At 31.3% G+C, this 14716-nt stretch overlaps 1 protein-coding gene across 1 annotated transcript in view; it reads right to left on the minus strand.

Annotated features, from left to right (window-relative positions):
* Window positions 1–9212: 9212 nt before the first annotated feature.
* LOC134724942 (uncharacterized) overlaps window positions 9213–14716 on the minus strand; it is a 52381-nt gene continuing 46877 nt past the window's right edge. The window contains exon 20 of the mRNA XM_063588330.1: window positions 9213–12451. Coding sequence (XP_063444400.1) covers window positions 12417–12451 — 35 coding nt within the window. The 3' untranslated portion in view covers window positions 9213–12416. The remainder of the gene's footprint in view (window positions 12452–14716) is intronic.

The raw sequence follows: 14716 nt of genomic DNA on the forward strand, positions 1-14716 counted from the left end.
TATCAGATATTAGATACTATTGAAACTAACTATTTTATGCCGGGGTACTTTAGACATATTAAACATACAAGCGGTAAATAGATATGATTTAACTTACCCCAATATCTAAAATAAGCCTATTTTTGAAGTAATAGTGTAACGGAAATTTAAAACAAAAACCAAAAGAGACTGTTTTCTCAAATTTTAAACTCTATGAAAATGTTTTCTTTTCGAATTATAATATATAACAGGCTACATTTGATTCAAAGTTGATTTCTGTTTGTATGCACATTGAACGACAAATTTATGTGACGTATATAATTTTTCTGACGTCAGACACTCAAATCAATCCATATGTTCGTAGATAGATGTTTTTGTGTCCTGTTAAAATGTTCCTTTTAAAAGTTTTGAATTCTCATAAATTCTATGTATAACTTTTACTAGTTTGAATCTCGGTCTATTTCTGTAATTTATTCTTACATACTTTTGATTTTTTAACCCTGTATGCGTTCATTGCCTATGTAAATTTTAAAATTGTTTATAATCCTGGTACTTTTGATAACTATTGTATGCACATTGAACGACAAATGTATGTGACGTATATAATTTTTCTGACGTCAGACACTCAAATCAATCCATGTGTTCGTAGATAGTAGATGTTTTTGTGTCCTGTTAAATTGTTCCTTTTAAAATTGTTATACGATGATGACTGATGTACCCATATTTTGACTATTTTATTAATTGTGACTGTTTATTTAACGCATCATGTAAATGTAGCGGAATTTGATGAGACTGTTATTAAAGTGAGAGGGTTAGCGCTATAGAACCAGGTTTAATCCACCATTTTCTACATTTGAAAATGCCTGTACCAAGTCAGGAATATGACAGTTCTTGTCCATTCGTTTTTGATGCGTTTTGTTTTTTGATTTTGCCATGTGATTATGGACTTTCCAAATTGATTTTCCTCTGAGTTCAGTATTTTTGTGATTTTACTTTTTCTGAACAAACTACACAATGAAACAATCAAGTTCATGAAGTGATAAATCTCTTATACAGATATTGTCATATCATAACAATTTACGCGAAAGATTATCAATTGTTCTATGTATACTTGTTCAAAAGTTTAAATAACTCATGAATATTATATTGAAATAAATCTGAAGTATTTTCTTTAAACGCATTTTCCTCGGAGTTCCGTATTTTTGTTATTTAACTTTTTGCATTGTTATTAATGTCTGATATATGGCTTCACGTATGTTTATTTAGCCTTCCTTTCATTTCATATTCATTATAATCCGTAAACGAGATCTGTTGATTTCCAATTCAGATCATCATAGTTTCTTGAAGTTAAGACTTTTCTTTGAATTGATGGATAATTGGGCATCTTTATCAAAATTTTATAGGTTTAGCTGTTTTGGTTAATATTAAGAAACGAGACCGTGTTGTTGTTTATACTGATGTAAGAGGAACGAGACTTAGATTGCTGTATTGTTTAAGATCTTGAAAACGTCCTCAACAAAATGCACTTTTTTTTCTTAATGCAGGCGTTACACTCACCCGAAAAAGTAACCAGATTGATACACAGTAAGGAAATTTTAGTTTCTGGTCTGATTGTAAAAACATCAAGTCATTCGCGTGAACTTCTCAATTGAACCTTTTTGAATCTAGTAGCAAACTGTATGGCATGCCAAAAACATTTCCGAAAAACGCTACGAAGTAACATTTTCGTTTTGAATTTGTATGTCAATGCTGTCATTCGTAAGTCCATTTTTTTTTAGAGTGACCATCCTCACAAGTCGTGTAATCACCGTCTTTAATTTGTGTGATGATCAGGCATATTTCGTCTCACAAATGCAATACGCTGGAAATAAGAAGATGATCGTTTGTCTTAAAGGATCACAGTGACTGCGAAGACAGCCGAAATTGACTAGCTTAAGGGTTTCACATGTGTCATGATAACATCTCAGAGCACCAGAGCCTCTCCCCGATACATTACTGTGCAACTCTACAGATGTGAGGAGTGAAAACTCTTCCAAGCTTTAATCACAATTAATCACAAGTCAGTTCCTACAAAAGATAATGATACTTTGATGATGAGACAAACAGAAAACGTAACCAGCAGTATTGCTTATTTTAATGCATGCTAGAGAACATAAAGCATTAGATGAACAACTCTTACAGACACGGCACATTCCCTTTCATGACGATACGTTTTCGCTATATTATGTCTTACAATGTGTCATTCAACAGGACGCTTATCTTGTTTTGCTTTTAATTGTCCAGAAAAAGGGCAAGCTTAGGTGAATCTGGGTTAGTAAATGGCTGTCTGACAAATAGATATAATACTATGGCAATCTACAAAACATAACATAGAAGATGAGAACCCCTTATCCAACAAGAATTTCCAGAGGAGTTACGATGAGTTCCCTCGTAGGGAAGAAGGCAGAATATAAAATAATGACAAATGATACAGAAATTCCTGGTCGCGAGTTGTCCTTTACTCTACGACAATGGTCAGAGGAAAATTATCCAAGCCTGTCCTACAACTCCAGAGTAACTGCACACCTCATCTATCTTATCATCAAGGCGTCTGTAATGACATCAAAGCCGAGTTTGCTGCTATGTTGATCTAGTGTCCTTTATCAGTGTGATAAAACATGTCAATTTCAACACTGATGTGGTGCTCTGGCTGGCAAGCATGTGGCAGTCACCTCTCCTTGTAATTCTAGCTTTGTGTATAGAAACTACTAAGGATCCTTATGTTATTGCAGTTGTAGAAAGTCCCTGGTCAATGCAGACTGCAAGGTTCTAGCAACGATTCCTGGATCTACCATGGGTCAGAACTGAAAGATGTTATGGAAAGTCCAAACAATATATTCAACCTCCCTGAAGAGAAGTCTACATGGTAATGACGTATCTGACGCTAACACTGGCAATGCTTGTCGGTTCAAAAAGCTAATGAAAAAAAACCAGTTTTCCGTCAAAAGCATCTAGCAGCATTATTTACATTTGTAATTCCGGCTGGAAAAAACAGTCAACAATAAAAACCCTTGAACCAGAACCAGAATGCCTTCAGGGTTTTCTCATCATTGAGCAAGAAACTCTAGAATCAAGGATTCCTTATTCCATCTTTTGTAAATTTAGGGAGAAAATATGTCGCCTGCAAACGAGGAGGTATAGTTCGACTACCCCTTCACCGTTTGCAGTAGGTGTTTTTTTTTGTATAGTTGCAACGTTTGGCCTTGATGATAAACAAAGTGTTATTAATTGTCGAAAGACGCATTTAGAGAAATAAAAGTAGTGACTTGAATGTTATTTCATAGTTTGTTTATCCGTTGTTTTAAACCGATCAATACGGTAAGAAACTCTAATAAATTGAAATGATGGAAAAGTAGTCCTCAATATATTTTAAATACAGAGACAATACTAATTATGATCGTATTTCAGATTTGATATTTAATGGATTTGAATTGTTAGACAAGCTGATATCAATCACACAGTAATAGAATTCTTTTGTTTTTATTGAAACGAGTGTAATAAAAATAATTAGCTGTAATTCAGATTGTTTCCGTTGCTGTCTATTTCAGCAACGAACATGATGTACTGTTTATAATTTCTATGTTGCAAAACAAATTGACTCGCAAGATAGCGTGATGATCAGGTTCTCCAAGAGCTTAATTACAGAACTGTACAATTTACTGTCGCCGAAGATGGTTTGACAATTATCTCTAGAAAATTGAATGACTTCACAAGATAATTCTTCGTGAACACCTTCAATTTTCATTTGTACTTTCAATAATAATACAGGTCTTTCACGGTAATGTTAAATTTGTTTACCAAATGAATCTCACAGAAAAGTCTTTTTTGTGGAAAACAAAAGCATAATACATGTATACATGTGAAACATTGTTGCAGTGACATTCTATTTTTGTACCTGTTATTTGTATATGTAAAAGAATAATAATAATAATAAATACCACATCTTCTTTTTTATATAATCTTTCTTCATGACTAAGTACGAGCGTTGGCGAGTACTTATCATGAAATGATGGATTATCATTCTCTTACAAATAAGAATATTACAAAGTGCTCTAGGCTCGAATGATTGGTTATATTCAAGAATTATTTTCATTGTCAGTGAAAAATTAAATTGATGCATGACTTATTTTTTCAGCGTTTTATCTATGTGTTAGTTTTAGTGATGTAAGGACTTTCTTATAATTGGGAAATAGTTTAATATAATTTAGTTTGGGATGTAACGCGTCTTCTGATTGGCTGACGTTATTTTGTTTATCAGCCCATAGATTCAATTAAGTCATTTGACCGTGACGTCATTCGAAATAACATTAAAAAAATGTGGTGCACACTGTTAAATAACCCGCTACGCCACATTTTGCATGTTATTTCTTCATAGACAGAAAAAATATTACAGTCATTCCTTAAATAACTTATATTATTTCACAGCCAACATTTTGGTTTCTTGCTTTTTAAAGCAAATACTTTTTTTATGTCGGGGAAATGATCGAGAAAAATGCCTCCGACAGTTTTAACTATATTCAAATCTTAAATCAAATTCCTATTTTTTGGGTTTTTTTTATTAACAGAACATTAGAAATTACTATTTTACCAAATTGCTGGTTCAGTAAAAGGTAAAGATTTAGGTTAATTTTAATTTCTAATTCTTGCTTTTTTGCCATTGCTTTTATATTGCTTTATTTTTTTTTTAAATTTGATGTTTAAATATTTTCATAATTATATTAAAAGGTACTACACCAGTTAACTTCAACTATTTTTTAACTTCACAATTCAATTTCAAGTCCGTTTCAAACACTGTGATAAATCCTTTCAATCTGAAAAATGTGCTATAGGGCAGTTGTAACTCAGTTATAAACATGATAAACATTCATTCTTCACAATTTAGAGTCATCAAATCTTACAATGTCATTGTTTGAGAGTCCTTTGCTATATTCTAAATTTCCTATTAATTAAAAAATGGACAACTGAAGGCAGCATATCTTATTCTTACAGGTAGATGGCACCTCAAGAACTAAAAAAAAATTTTAAAAAAATGACAATTTCACAAAAACATTCTCATAAAGGCGATCACATTCCAGTACAATAATTTGTTCACTCACCAAAATGGTTTCTTGAGAAAAAAAACAACACTTTCAAAACAGATTTTTAATCTGCCAATACTTATTTCACAACAATTTTGCTTATGTTTTCAGTTGTTTTCTTTATCACCTATTTGGTTGGTGAATATCATTGTCATGTTTGTTTTTGTTGCTTTAATGTGTTTCTTTTTGATGCAAAAAAAAAATCGTCTTTGGATGTACAAAATCAACCTCTGGTGTTGCTCTCATGCTTTTTGCAAGGACTACTTTATATATTTTCCGTGTGTAGATTAACATGTGGTTGGTGTCTCAAAATGGTTAAATACGATGAAAGTATTGTCGAATACTCATTTGATTTTATATCCATGTTTAAGACAACACAATCACTTGTTACGATACTACTTTCTTTGTGTTTTGCATTAAGAACATACTTTCATCGAAAATGTTATGTTTGGAAATGTATTGTGAAATGAATTCATGGATATTGGCTCTACCTCTTTTTTTATTCAGAAAACATTTGATGATAAGTAGTAAACTATTGTTATTACTGTTGGCTTTTAGAGTAATTATCTTATACAATTTTAAAATATTCTCCTAGTACTAATCTTAATATCTAAATGTCTATTATAATTATTATCAAAGGTATCAGAACTATAATTTAGTACGCCAGACGCGCGTTTCGTCTACATAAGACCCATCAGTGACGCTCATCAATATTTATAAAGCCAAAAAAAGTACAAATATAAGTTGAAGAGCATTGAGGACCCAAAACTCCAACAAGTTTGCCAAATACGGCTAAGGTAATCTTTGCCTGTGATATGAAAATAAAACTTCAAAGTTTTTAAACAGGAAATTTATCAAAATGACCACATTATTGATATTCATGTCAACACCGAAGTTTTGACTACTGGGCTGGTGATACCCTCGGGATCGAAACCAGTGGTGTAAATAGTTATCTAAGGATTATAATTAAGTACGCCAGACAGAATTATAAGACATCGTAATTGTATTATGAGGATTCTGAATCCTACTGAATTCCAATTTCAAAATACTTATTATATAGTCCTAAACGAGTTCATAGCCAAACATAACACATAATAAAAAAATGCAATAATGCATCAATTAGTGGGTGTCTTTGAGAAAACATTACTTGTACTTTAGTGCTGTTATATTTTCTTTATATTTATCAGTACTATAACAATGTTAAGCATCATTTTGATCAGAATTAAGCACATGTTCAAAAGACTTATTAAACAGAAGATAATGTGCAATTGTCTGGAATTCTCTCCTAAGAACCGTTAAGAAGTAAAAGTAATTGATCTGGCTAGCTTTAATACAAATTAATGATAAAACCACGTTCCTTTTTATTTGAAAACGTCAAGAATTAAACTTGTGTAACCTCGTCTATTTTTGCACAAGACGGAAATTTTATACCGACATCAAAACGAAATAAATGCTTTATTAAACACGGCTTACTGTTAGAGCTAAACTTTCAATATAGCCGTGTATATTTATTAAGGATTCCTGTATTCATTCAAATTAAATGAAAATGTCAAGTCAACAAAATACGACTTGACCGTTATGTAAAAGCTTTCATTTCAAAAAGTCCGACAAGATCTACAAAAGAATTCAGAGATATCTTACAATTACAGTTCTTATTGTGATTGCTTGTTAGTTCTTATTCTTTGGAAGATAGAATTTCAGAGGACAATGGTCGGAAGAGAGTTTTATTTAGAAAAAAGTGAAATATGAATACATGCGTGTAATTTCATTTAGAATTTTATTGGCAATGACGTATATTTTTTTCTAGACGTGATATTCCGCCATTATATTTATCGGAATCTTATACAAATAATCTATTTTAAAAATCTTAAGATATTTTCCTTGTTTTCTTTTTTAAAATTTAGGGTTATAAATAAATTAAATTTAGCAAAGTTATAAAAAGAAACCGTAAAGAATATCAGACAGAGTGTCGAAGTAAGAGAAGCAACACCTTTTAAAGGGGCCGTGTCAATAGGCATAGAGCTTCGTACTGTACAAACATGGAATGTGCAAAAATTTAGATTTAGTTTAAAGTGCTCTTAATTGATTTGTAATATCATAGAAAACATGTTAGAGACAAAAAAAAAATTATCGATCACATCATTACATCTCGTATCTAAGGAAAATGTTTCTATACATGTGATGTCCCTAATTCCTGATGAATTAGCGTTAAAAAAAAATCTGTTTAAAATATATTTGCGAAGAAAACAAACTTTTCATTACAGTTGTATCCCTTTTCATCAATGCCAACTTGAAAAAACATTGATCAATTTTTAGGGACAAGGTAATGCAGAGATTGATCACCAAATAAAATACAAATATGAAGAGATTATCAAACATTTATGGAATCCCTTAATAGTTATCAAAGGTACCAGGATTATAATTTAGTACGCCAGACGCGCGTTTCGTCTACATAAGACTCATCAGTGACGCTCATATCAAAATATTCATAAAGCCAAACAAGTACAAACTTGAAGAGCAATGAGGATCCAAAATGCCAAAAAGTTGTGCAAACTATACGGCTAAGGTAATCTTTGCCTGGGATAAGAAGATCCTTAGTTTTTTTCGAAAATTACAAAGTTTTGTAACAGGAAATTTATAGAAATGACCACATTATTGATATTCATGTCAACACTGAAATGTTGACTCCTGGGCTGGTGATACCCTCGGGGACAACACGTCAACCAGCAGTGGCATCGACCCAGTGGTGTTAATAGTTATCAAAGGTACCAGGATTATAATTTAGTACGCCAGACGCGCGTTTCGTCTACATAAGACTCATCAGTGACGCTCACATCAAAATATTTATAAAGCCAAACAAGTACAAAGTTGAAGAGCAATGAGTATCCAAAATGCAAAAAGTTGTGCCAACTTTACGGCTAAGGTAATCTTTGCCTGGGATAAGAAAATCCTTAGTTTTTCGAAAAAATTACAAAGTTTTGTAACAGGAATGTTATAACAAGAGTGCACATGCTAAAATGTCTCGCCGCCTTTACTAATCATTGATATTATGTTGATAGTCCTAAGTATAAAGCTTTATTGAAAACTGTCACATAATATTTATCAAAAGTACCAGGATTATAATTTTATACGCCAGACGCGCGTTTCGTCTACATAAGACTCATCAGTGACGCTCAGATCAAAATAGTTAAAAAGCCAAACAAACACAAAGTTGAAGAGCATTGAGGACCCAAACATAAACTAAACATTAACCAAGATACCTAAACAAAGACCAATGAACCATGAAAATGAGGTCAAGGTCAGATGACATGTACAGCTGACAATGCTTCCATACAACAATATAGTTGACCTATTACTTATAGTTTAAGAAAAATAGACCAAAACACAAAAACTATAACCACTGAACCATGAAAATGAGGTCAAGGTCAGATGACACCTGCCAGTTGCACATGTACACCTTACAATTATTCCATACACTGAATATACTAGCCCTATTGCTTATAGTATCTGAGATATGGACTTGACCACCAAAACTTAACCTTGTTCACTGATCCATGAAATGAGGTCGAGGTCAAGTGAAAACTGTCTGAGGAGTATGAGGACCTTGCAAGGTACGCACATACCAAATATAATTATCCTATTACTTATAATTAAAAGATAGTTCTACATTACAAAACATCTGAACTTTTTTTTCAAGTGGTCACTGAACCATGAAAATGAGGTCAAGGACATTTGACATGTGACTGACAGAAACTTCGTAACATGAGGCATCTATATACAAAGTATGAAGCATCCAGCTTCCACCTTCTAAAATATAAAGATTTTAAAAAGTTAGCTAACGCCGCCTCCGGATCACTTTGTCAAGCTTTTTGCAACAAAAGTTGCAGGCTTGACAAAAATGACCACATTATTGATATTCATGTCAACACTGAAATGTTGACTACTGGGCTGGTGATACCCTCTGGGATGAAACGTTCACCAGCAGTGGCATCGACCCAGTGGTGTAAATAGTTATCAAAGGTACCAGGATTATAATTAAGTACGCCAGACACGCGTTTCATCTACATAAGACTCATCAGTGACGCTCATATCAAAATATTTATAAAGCCAAACAAGTACAAATGGATATATTTTAATGTATAAAAAAATATAAATAAACCAATAAATAAATATATGAAAACAAGGAAATAATATTTAAAGAAACAACCTTCCCAGCAAAATATAACAGATCTAACAAAAAGTTCCTAGAAAATAGTCTTTCTCACCTAACTAGCAAAAGTCACTCTCATGAGTTAATTTGATAAAAAAAAAACACACATTATCTCAGCACTTTTTAAAGGATCAAGCAAATGATTATTTGTTCTTTCAATTTTTAGAGATCATTTAAATGAACAAACAAAATCATGTATATATAACTACTGCATGTTTCTATATCTTCAGTAATCAACCTTATCAAATTATACAAATAGATATTTGAAAACCTAAATACTATTATAGAGTTTACTCTTTTTATCTGACCTGCAAAAAATCTAACACTTTTTTTAAAAGCCATGTAATAAAACACCAGAGTAGTTTAAAAAAATATATTCTACGAAAAGGGAACTCAATTCAAATCAAACATACCAAAAAATCTAAATTAACCTATACTTTAGTATATATATAATCATCCACCTTGTTTTTAGAGGAGATTACTAATGAGACTAATTCCCAGCTCAGTTCTTTTAAACCAAATGTCAACTATTTTAGTTACTACAGTAACATTAGTAGGAGGGTTTAATATTATCGGTACATTCCTACTGAAGTGAGAATACTGGGAATGCCTGTACCAAGATAGGAATAGGACAGTTGGTGTCCATTCAATTGATGTGTTTGAGCTTTTGATTTTGCCATTTGATTAGAGACTTTCCTCAGAATTCAGTATTTTTCTACATTTTATATTAACTTGTTTTTTACTACAGTAGAACTAGTGGAAGGGGTTACTATTAACTTCCGACTAAGGTAAAGACTACTGAGAGAAGTTAATATATAATAGTAGCTACAGAAGGGGTTAATATTAACTTATTAGTTTCTACAGTAAGACTAGAAGGATTTAATATTAACTTGCTACTTGATAAATTAAAGTATTGTTTGTCTATTTGTCTGTTTGTCTTTTTATTTTTATCCAGGCGTTGTCAGTTAATTTTCGATTTATGAGTCGCTCTTTTAAAGACTAGTAGAAGGGGGTTTATATTAACACTTTAGTTTCTACAGTAAGACTAGTAGAAGGAGTTAAAATTATCTTGTTTTACTACATTAAGACTAGTAGAAGGGTTAATATTAACTTGTCAGTTACTACAGTTAGACTAGAAGGAGTTATTAACTTATAAATAACTAAAGTAAGACTAGTTGGAGGGGTTAGTCACACACTTTATTAACGAAAATCCAATATCCCATTAACACTATAGTTCATATGTATGAAGTTTTACGGTGTTTTATTTATAGTAATAAAGGTTAAAGTAGTGTATTGATAATGATACTAATAATGCCCATAGGATGATTTATTGATTAAACTTGGTTCAGAATATGCAATGGGAAAAAAATGTTTTCAGAAGACTGACAACAAGTGATGACAATAAAACAAGAATAGTTAAATATAATCATTCAAAAATATAATACAACAACATGATAATATTGAATTGGGAAAGAGAAAGAGAAAGAAAAAAACAAATACCCCAATAGAATATAAAGATACCAATTAAAAAAAAAAGTTACATAAATAAAACAAACAACTTGATCAAAATATTCATTGCAATCAAACCCTGATGTTAGAAGTTATCAGTATTGCTTGTTTGACAATCTGATTTGTAAGCTGGTTGATAAGGTGAAAACATGTTTGTAAATATAAATAAATAAATATGGATTTCAGTTTCTTGAATTGATCATTAAATAGATACTATGTAATAAGAATGGGAAATTATAACAACTTTATGCCAGACTAGGATCTAAAGAAGATTACATAGTAAAAAAAACTGAAATCAAGCTAGACAGCCAGTGACTATAAAATTTGAGGGCACTTGCTTTACCTCAAACAGCATATGTTTTCATGACACAGAAAAAAAAACAAAAACAGTTTGCATATTTCTATTCATTAACATAATTACTAAAAATCTTTTTCAATTCTTTGACACAATATTTGTTCTAGTTAAAAAATGGAATGTAATGAAACTTGTTCACAACCAGGTAAAATATAAAATGTGACACACTCTAACAGTACTATATTTCCTTCCAGACTACATAAAACCCATCCTAAATCTTATATGAAATACCTGCCAACAACTGTATATAACTGTATTACTATTTGTACTTTAAGTATAACTTAAATGATTATAAAGTGATTTCTATTTATATGATCTGAGTCTCTCTGAAATCGAATTTCAAATTAATAAAAAAAAAATATCTTTCTCTCCAAACACTTCAATTGTATACAAAAATATAATTGTGAGTGTTAGTTTTAGTTCAAGATTTATTTCAAAAGAATATGTTTTTTTGTTTAAATGATTTTATCTCATACTTTCTATCAGACTTCCATTTTTTACCAGATAAGTGTAATTTATACTTTTATATCTTATAAAAGATTAACAAATTATCCGTAAAGTTTTTTCAAATCTTCTTAGTAATCAGACTACTCTTAATCTGTTTATGTGACTTTGAACTGACCTTGGAGTTTGGTATTTTGGTAAATTCTTATTATTTACATGCTAATCTGGCCAGCCAAGTCAAATATAACACATGCTAATCTGGCCAGCCAAGTCAAATTTAACACATGCTAATCTGGCCAGCCAAGTCAAATATAACACATGCTAATCTGGCCAGCCAAGTCAAATTTAACACATGCTAATCTGGCCAGCCAAGTCAAATATAACACATGCTAATCTGGCCAGCCAAGTCAAATTTAACACATGCTAATCTGGCCAGCCAAGTCAAATTTAACACATGCTAATCTGGCCAGCCAAGTCAAATTTAACACATGCTAATCTGGCCAGCCAAGTCAAATTTAACACATGCTAATCTGGCCAGCCAAGTCAAATTTAACACATGCTAATCTGGCCAGCCAAGTCAAATTTAACTAACAGTTAGTTTTGATTCATTTCTTTACCTTTTGCAAATGGGGAAAAAAATGTGTATGTATGGGACACATTTGCACCAAGTTAAATGTTGGCAGATATTGCACTGACTACAACATCAGGTAAAATGGTGCAGGTACATAAAATGTTTGTATTGTCTTTCAACACCACACTACTGCCAGCTAGGTTGTTCTTCTAAAAGTATATACTACTGTTGTCACAACAACAGGTGGGTTCTTTCAAATCCTTGAGCTGTAAAAAAAAAAACAATAAAGAGTAAATATACAATAAGAGAAGTATTTTGATGTGAGCAAACATTCTGCAAAATTCTAGTATATTATAACATGATACACCAATATGATAATATCTACCCTATATTCCCACAATTGATGATGGGAGTAATTGGAAAAAATGTTGTGCAATTGCAGTTGATGCTTCTGTAATCTTGCAGTATTACAGTTGACCATTTAACAAGTACTGTAAATTCAGAAATTATTGCGATGTTTTTATTATTGCAAATAAAAAGACAAGGTTACAATCGCATTAATTTAAACTCACGTTATGATTTTTTTTATATGAATCTAACAGGACTTTTCTCAATATTGCAAAAATATAAATTGCATTTTAATTTAAAATGACAAAATCACAATAATAAATGCACGCAATAATTTCTGAATTTACAGTCTTGAATTGAAATAAGAATAACAGTATTGCTTTGATTCACCAGTAACACTTCATTTGAGACTGTCAAATCCAAATATAATAATGATGAGGCCATAGAATTTTTTAATAGTTTGTCAAAAGGAAGTTTTTATTATGCTTTTTTCAAAAAATATAATAAAAAGAAAGGGTTACCTTACTATTTATTATGCTACAGGATGTGCAAAATTGTTAGATTTTGTATAGATTATGGATGGAAAATCAAATTTCCAAAGAAACTACATGATAGAACTTCATGATAAAACGTCAGAAGATAGCTCTTATAACATGCTTTCAGATAAGAAAAATAAAAAAATGGTATAACAGAACTTGTTTCTTGCTATATATTTAAATAGGTAAATTCACAACACTTTCTTTTAAAAAAATCACTATATCTGATTTATCTCCCCTTATTTAGCAAAGTTGGAAAAAATTGAATCAAACACAAATATGGTGATTTTTAGAAATTACATCAGTAAATATGATAAAACACACAATTTTCTATTTTTTTTATCAAAAATCTTACATATGAATTACATATTACTCTCAAAATTTTCCCATTTAAATTAATCAAAAGATCAAGACCAACTGTTATCTGCTGCTTCAAAATCCAAGATGTAGGAAGACACCTAAGCCACCTTACGTACACATTGAATTATAATTTATTAATGTTGATGTTAAATTTGTTCCTATCAGAGCATATATGACATCACTTTTTAAGTCCTTTACAAAACAGTCTCATTTGCAACAATTTTGACATAAAAAGCATTTTTATTCTTGTTCCCAGTTGTATGCAAAATCTTATAAAAAAATGTCATAAAGCCCTGTTCTTTGACCTTTACCTTTAAAATTATTAAGTTTCTTAAAAATATTGGAAATCAGTTTCTGCAAATAAAGATGCAGCAAAAGGGTTTTTATAACAACAATGTGTAAAGAAAATTCAGAATACATGATCAATATTTTCCACCAATGAAACAAGATCAAGTGATTGTGTAAATTTATTATATATTTCCTATTATGACATCAGCCATGTGTAACCTCAGTACTTTAAACTTTGCCCACTCACTGAAAAAATAACATGCTGTTGGATTGGGGAAGGGAACATTTCTTGGATTTTTTTCTATATTTAAGAGATTTGTATCGGTATCTTTGGAGTTTACAGCATGCAGGAAAGCAAGGATCTTGTCAAGGACAGTTAATGGAAATCAATGCTTTTGCATTGAAAGTTATATTTTAAGCAAAAAATATATTGTCCAAGCTTAACTGATTCAATAAATGTCTTTTTACTGCAGTCACATGTCTAGTAAACTGTGAAGTCAAAATTAATTAGACATATTTCCATGTTCAGCAATTCCTTAAGTCAAGGTTTATTTTTCTTATTTGGCATATTTTGGAAAAAATATGTGCACTCTTATAGGATAGTACCACAATTTCTAGGTAAACAACATAAAACCAAAAACTTTAACCTTTAACCTTTTATGGTTCGAGAAAACAGATGGACTTGAGGAAAAACAGACAGATCAACAGATAAATTAACAGATTCATAAACTGGAAAATATAATGCTATGTTAGGTGGTCATAAAAGTGTACAAATATTGGGGTGGTAACAATTCCATAGTAGCAGGTGTAGCAGGTGCACAACTTTAATATGTGCATAATGTTTCAGTAAAGTTTTAAAGAAATTGATTGAAAACTTTGGTGTTAGCTGCACATAAATTTGAGAATGGAAATGGGGAATGTGTCAAAGAGGCAACAACCCGACCATATAAAACCAGATGCTCCGCAGGGCGTAGCTTTATACGACCGCAGAGGTTGAAC

This window comes from Mytilus trossulus, chromosome 7 (assembly GCF_036588685.1).
Source record: "Mytilus trossulus isolate FHL-02 chromosome 7, PNRI_Mtr1.1.1.hap1, whole genome shotgun sequence".
Taxonomy (NCBI): domain Eukaryota; kingdom Metazoa; phylum Mollusca; class Bivalvia; order Mytilida; family Mytilidae; genus Mytilus; species Mytilus trossulus.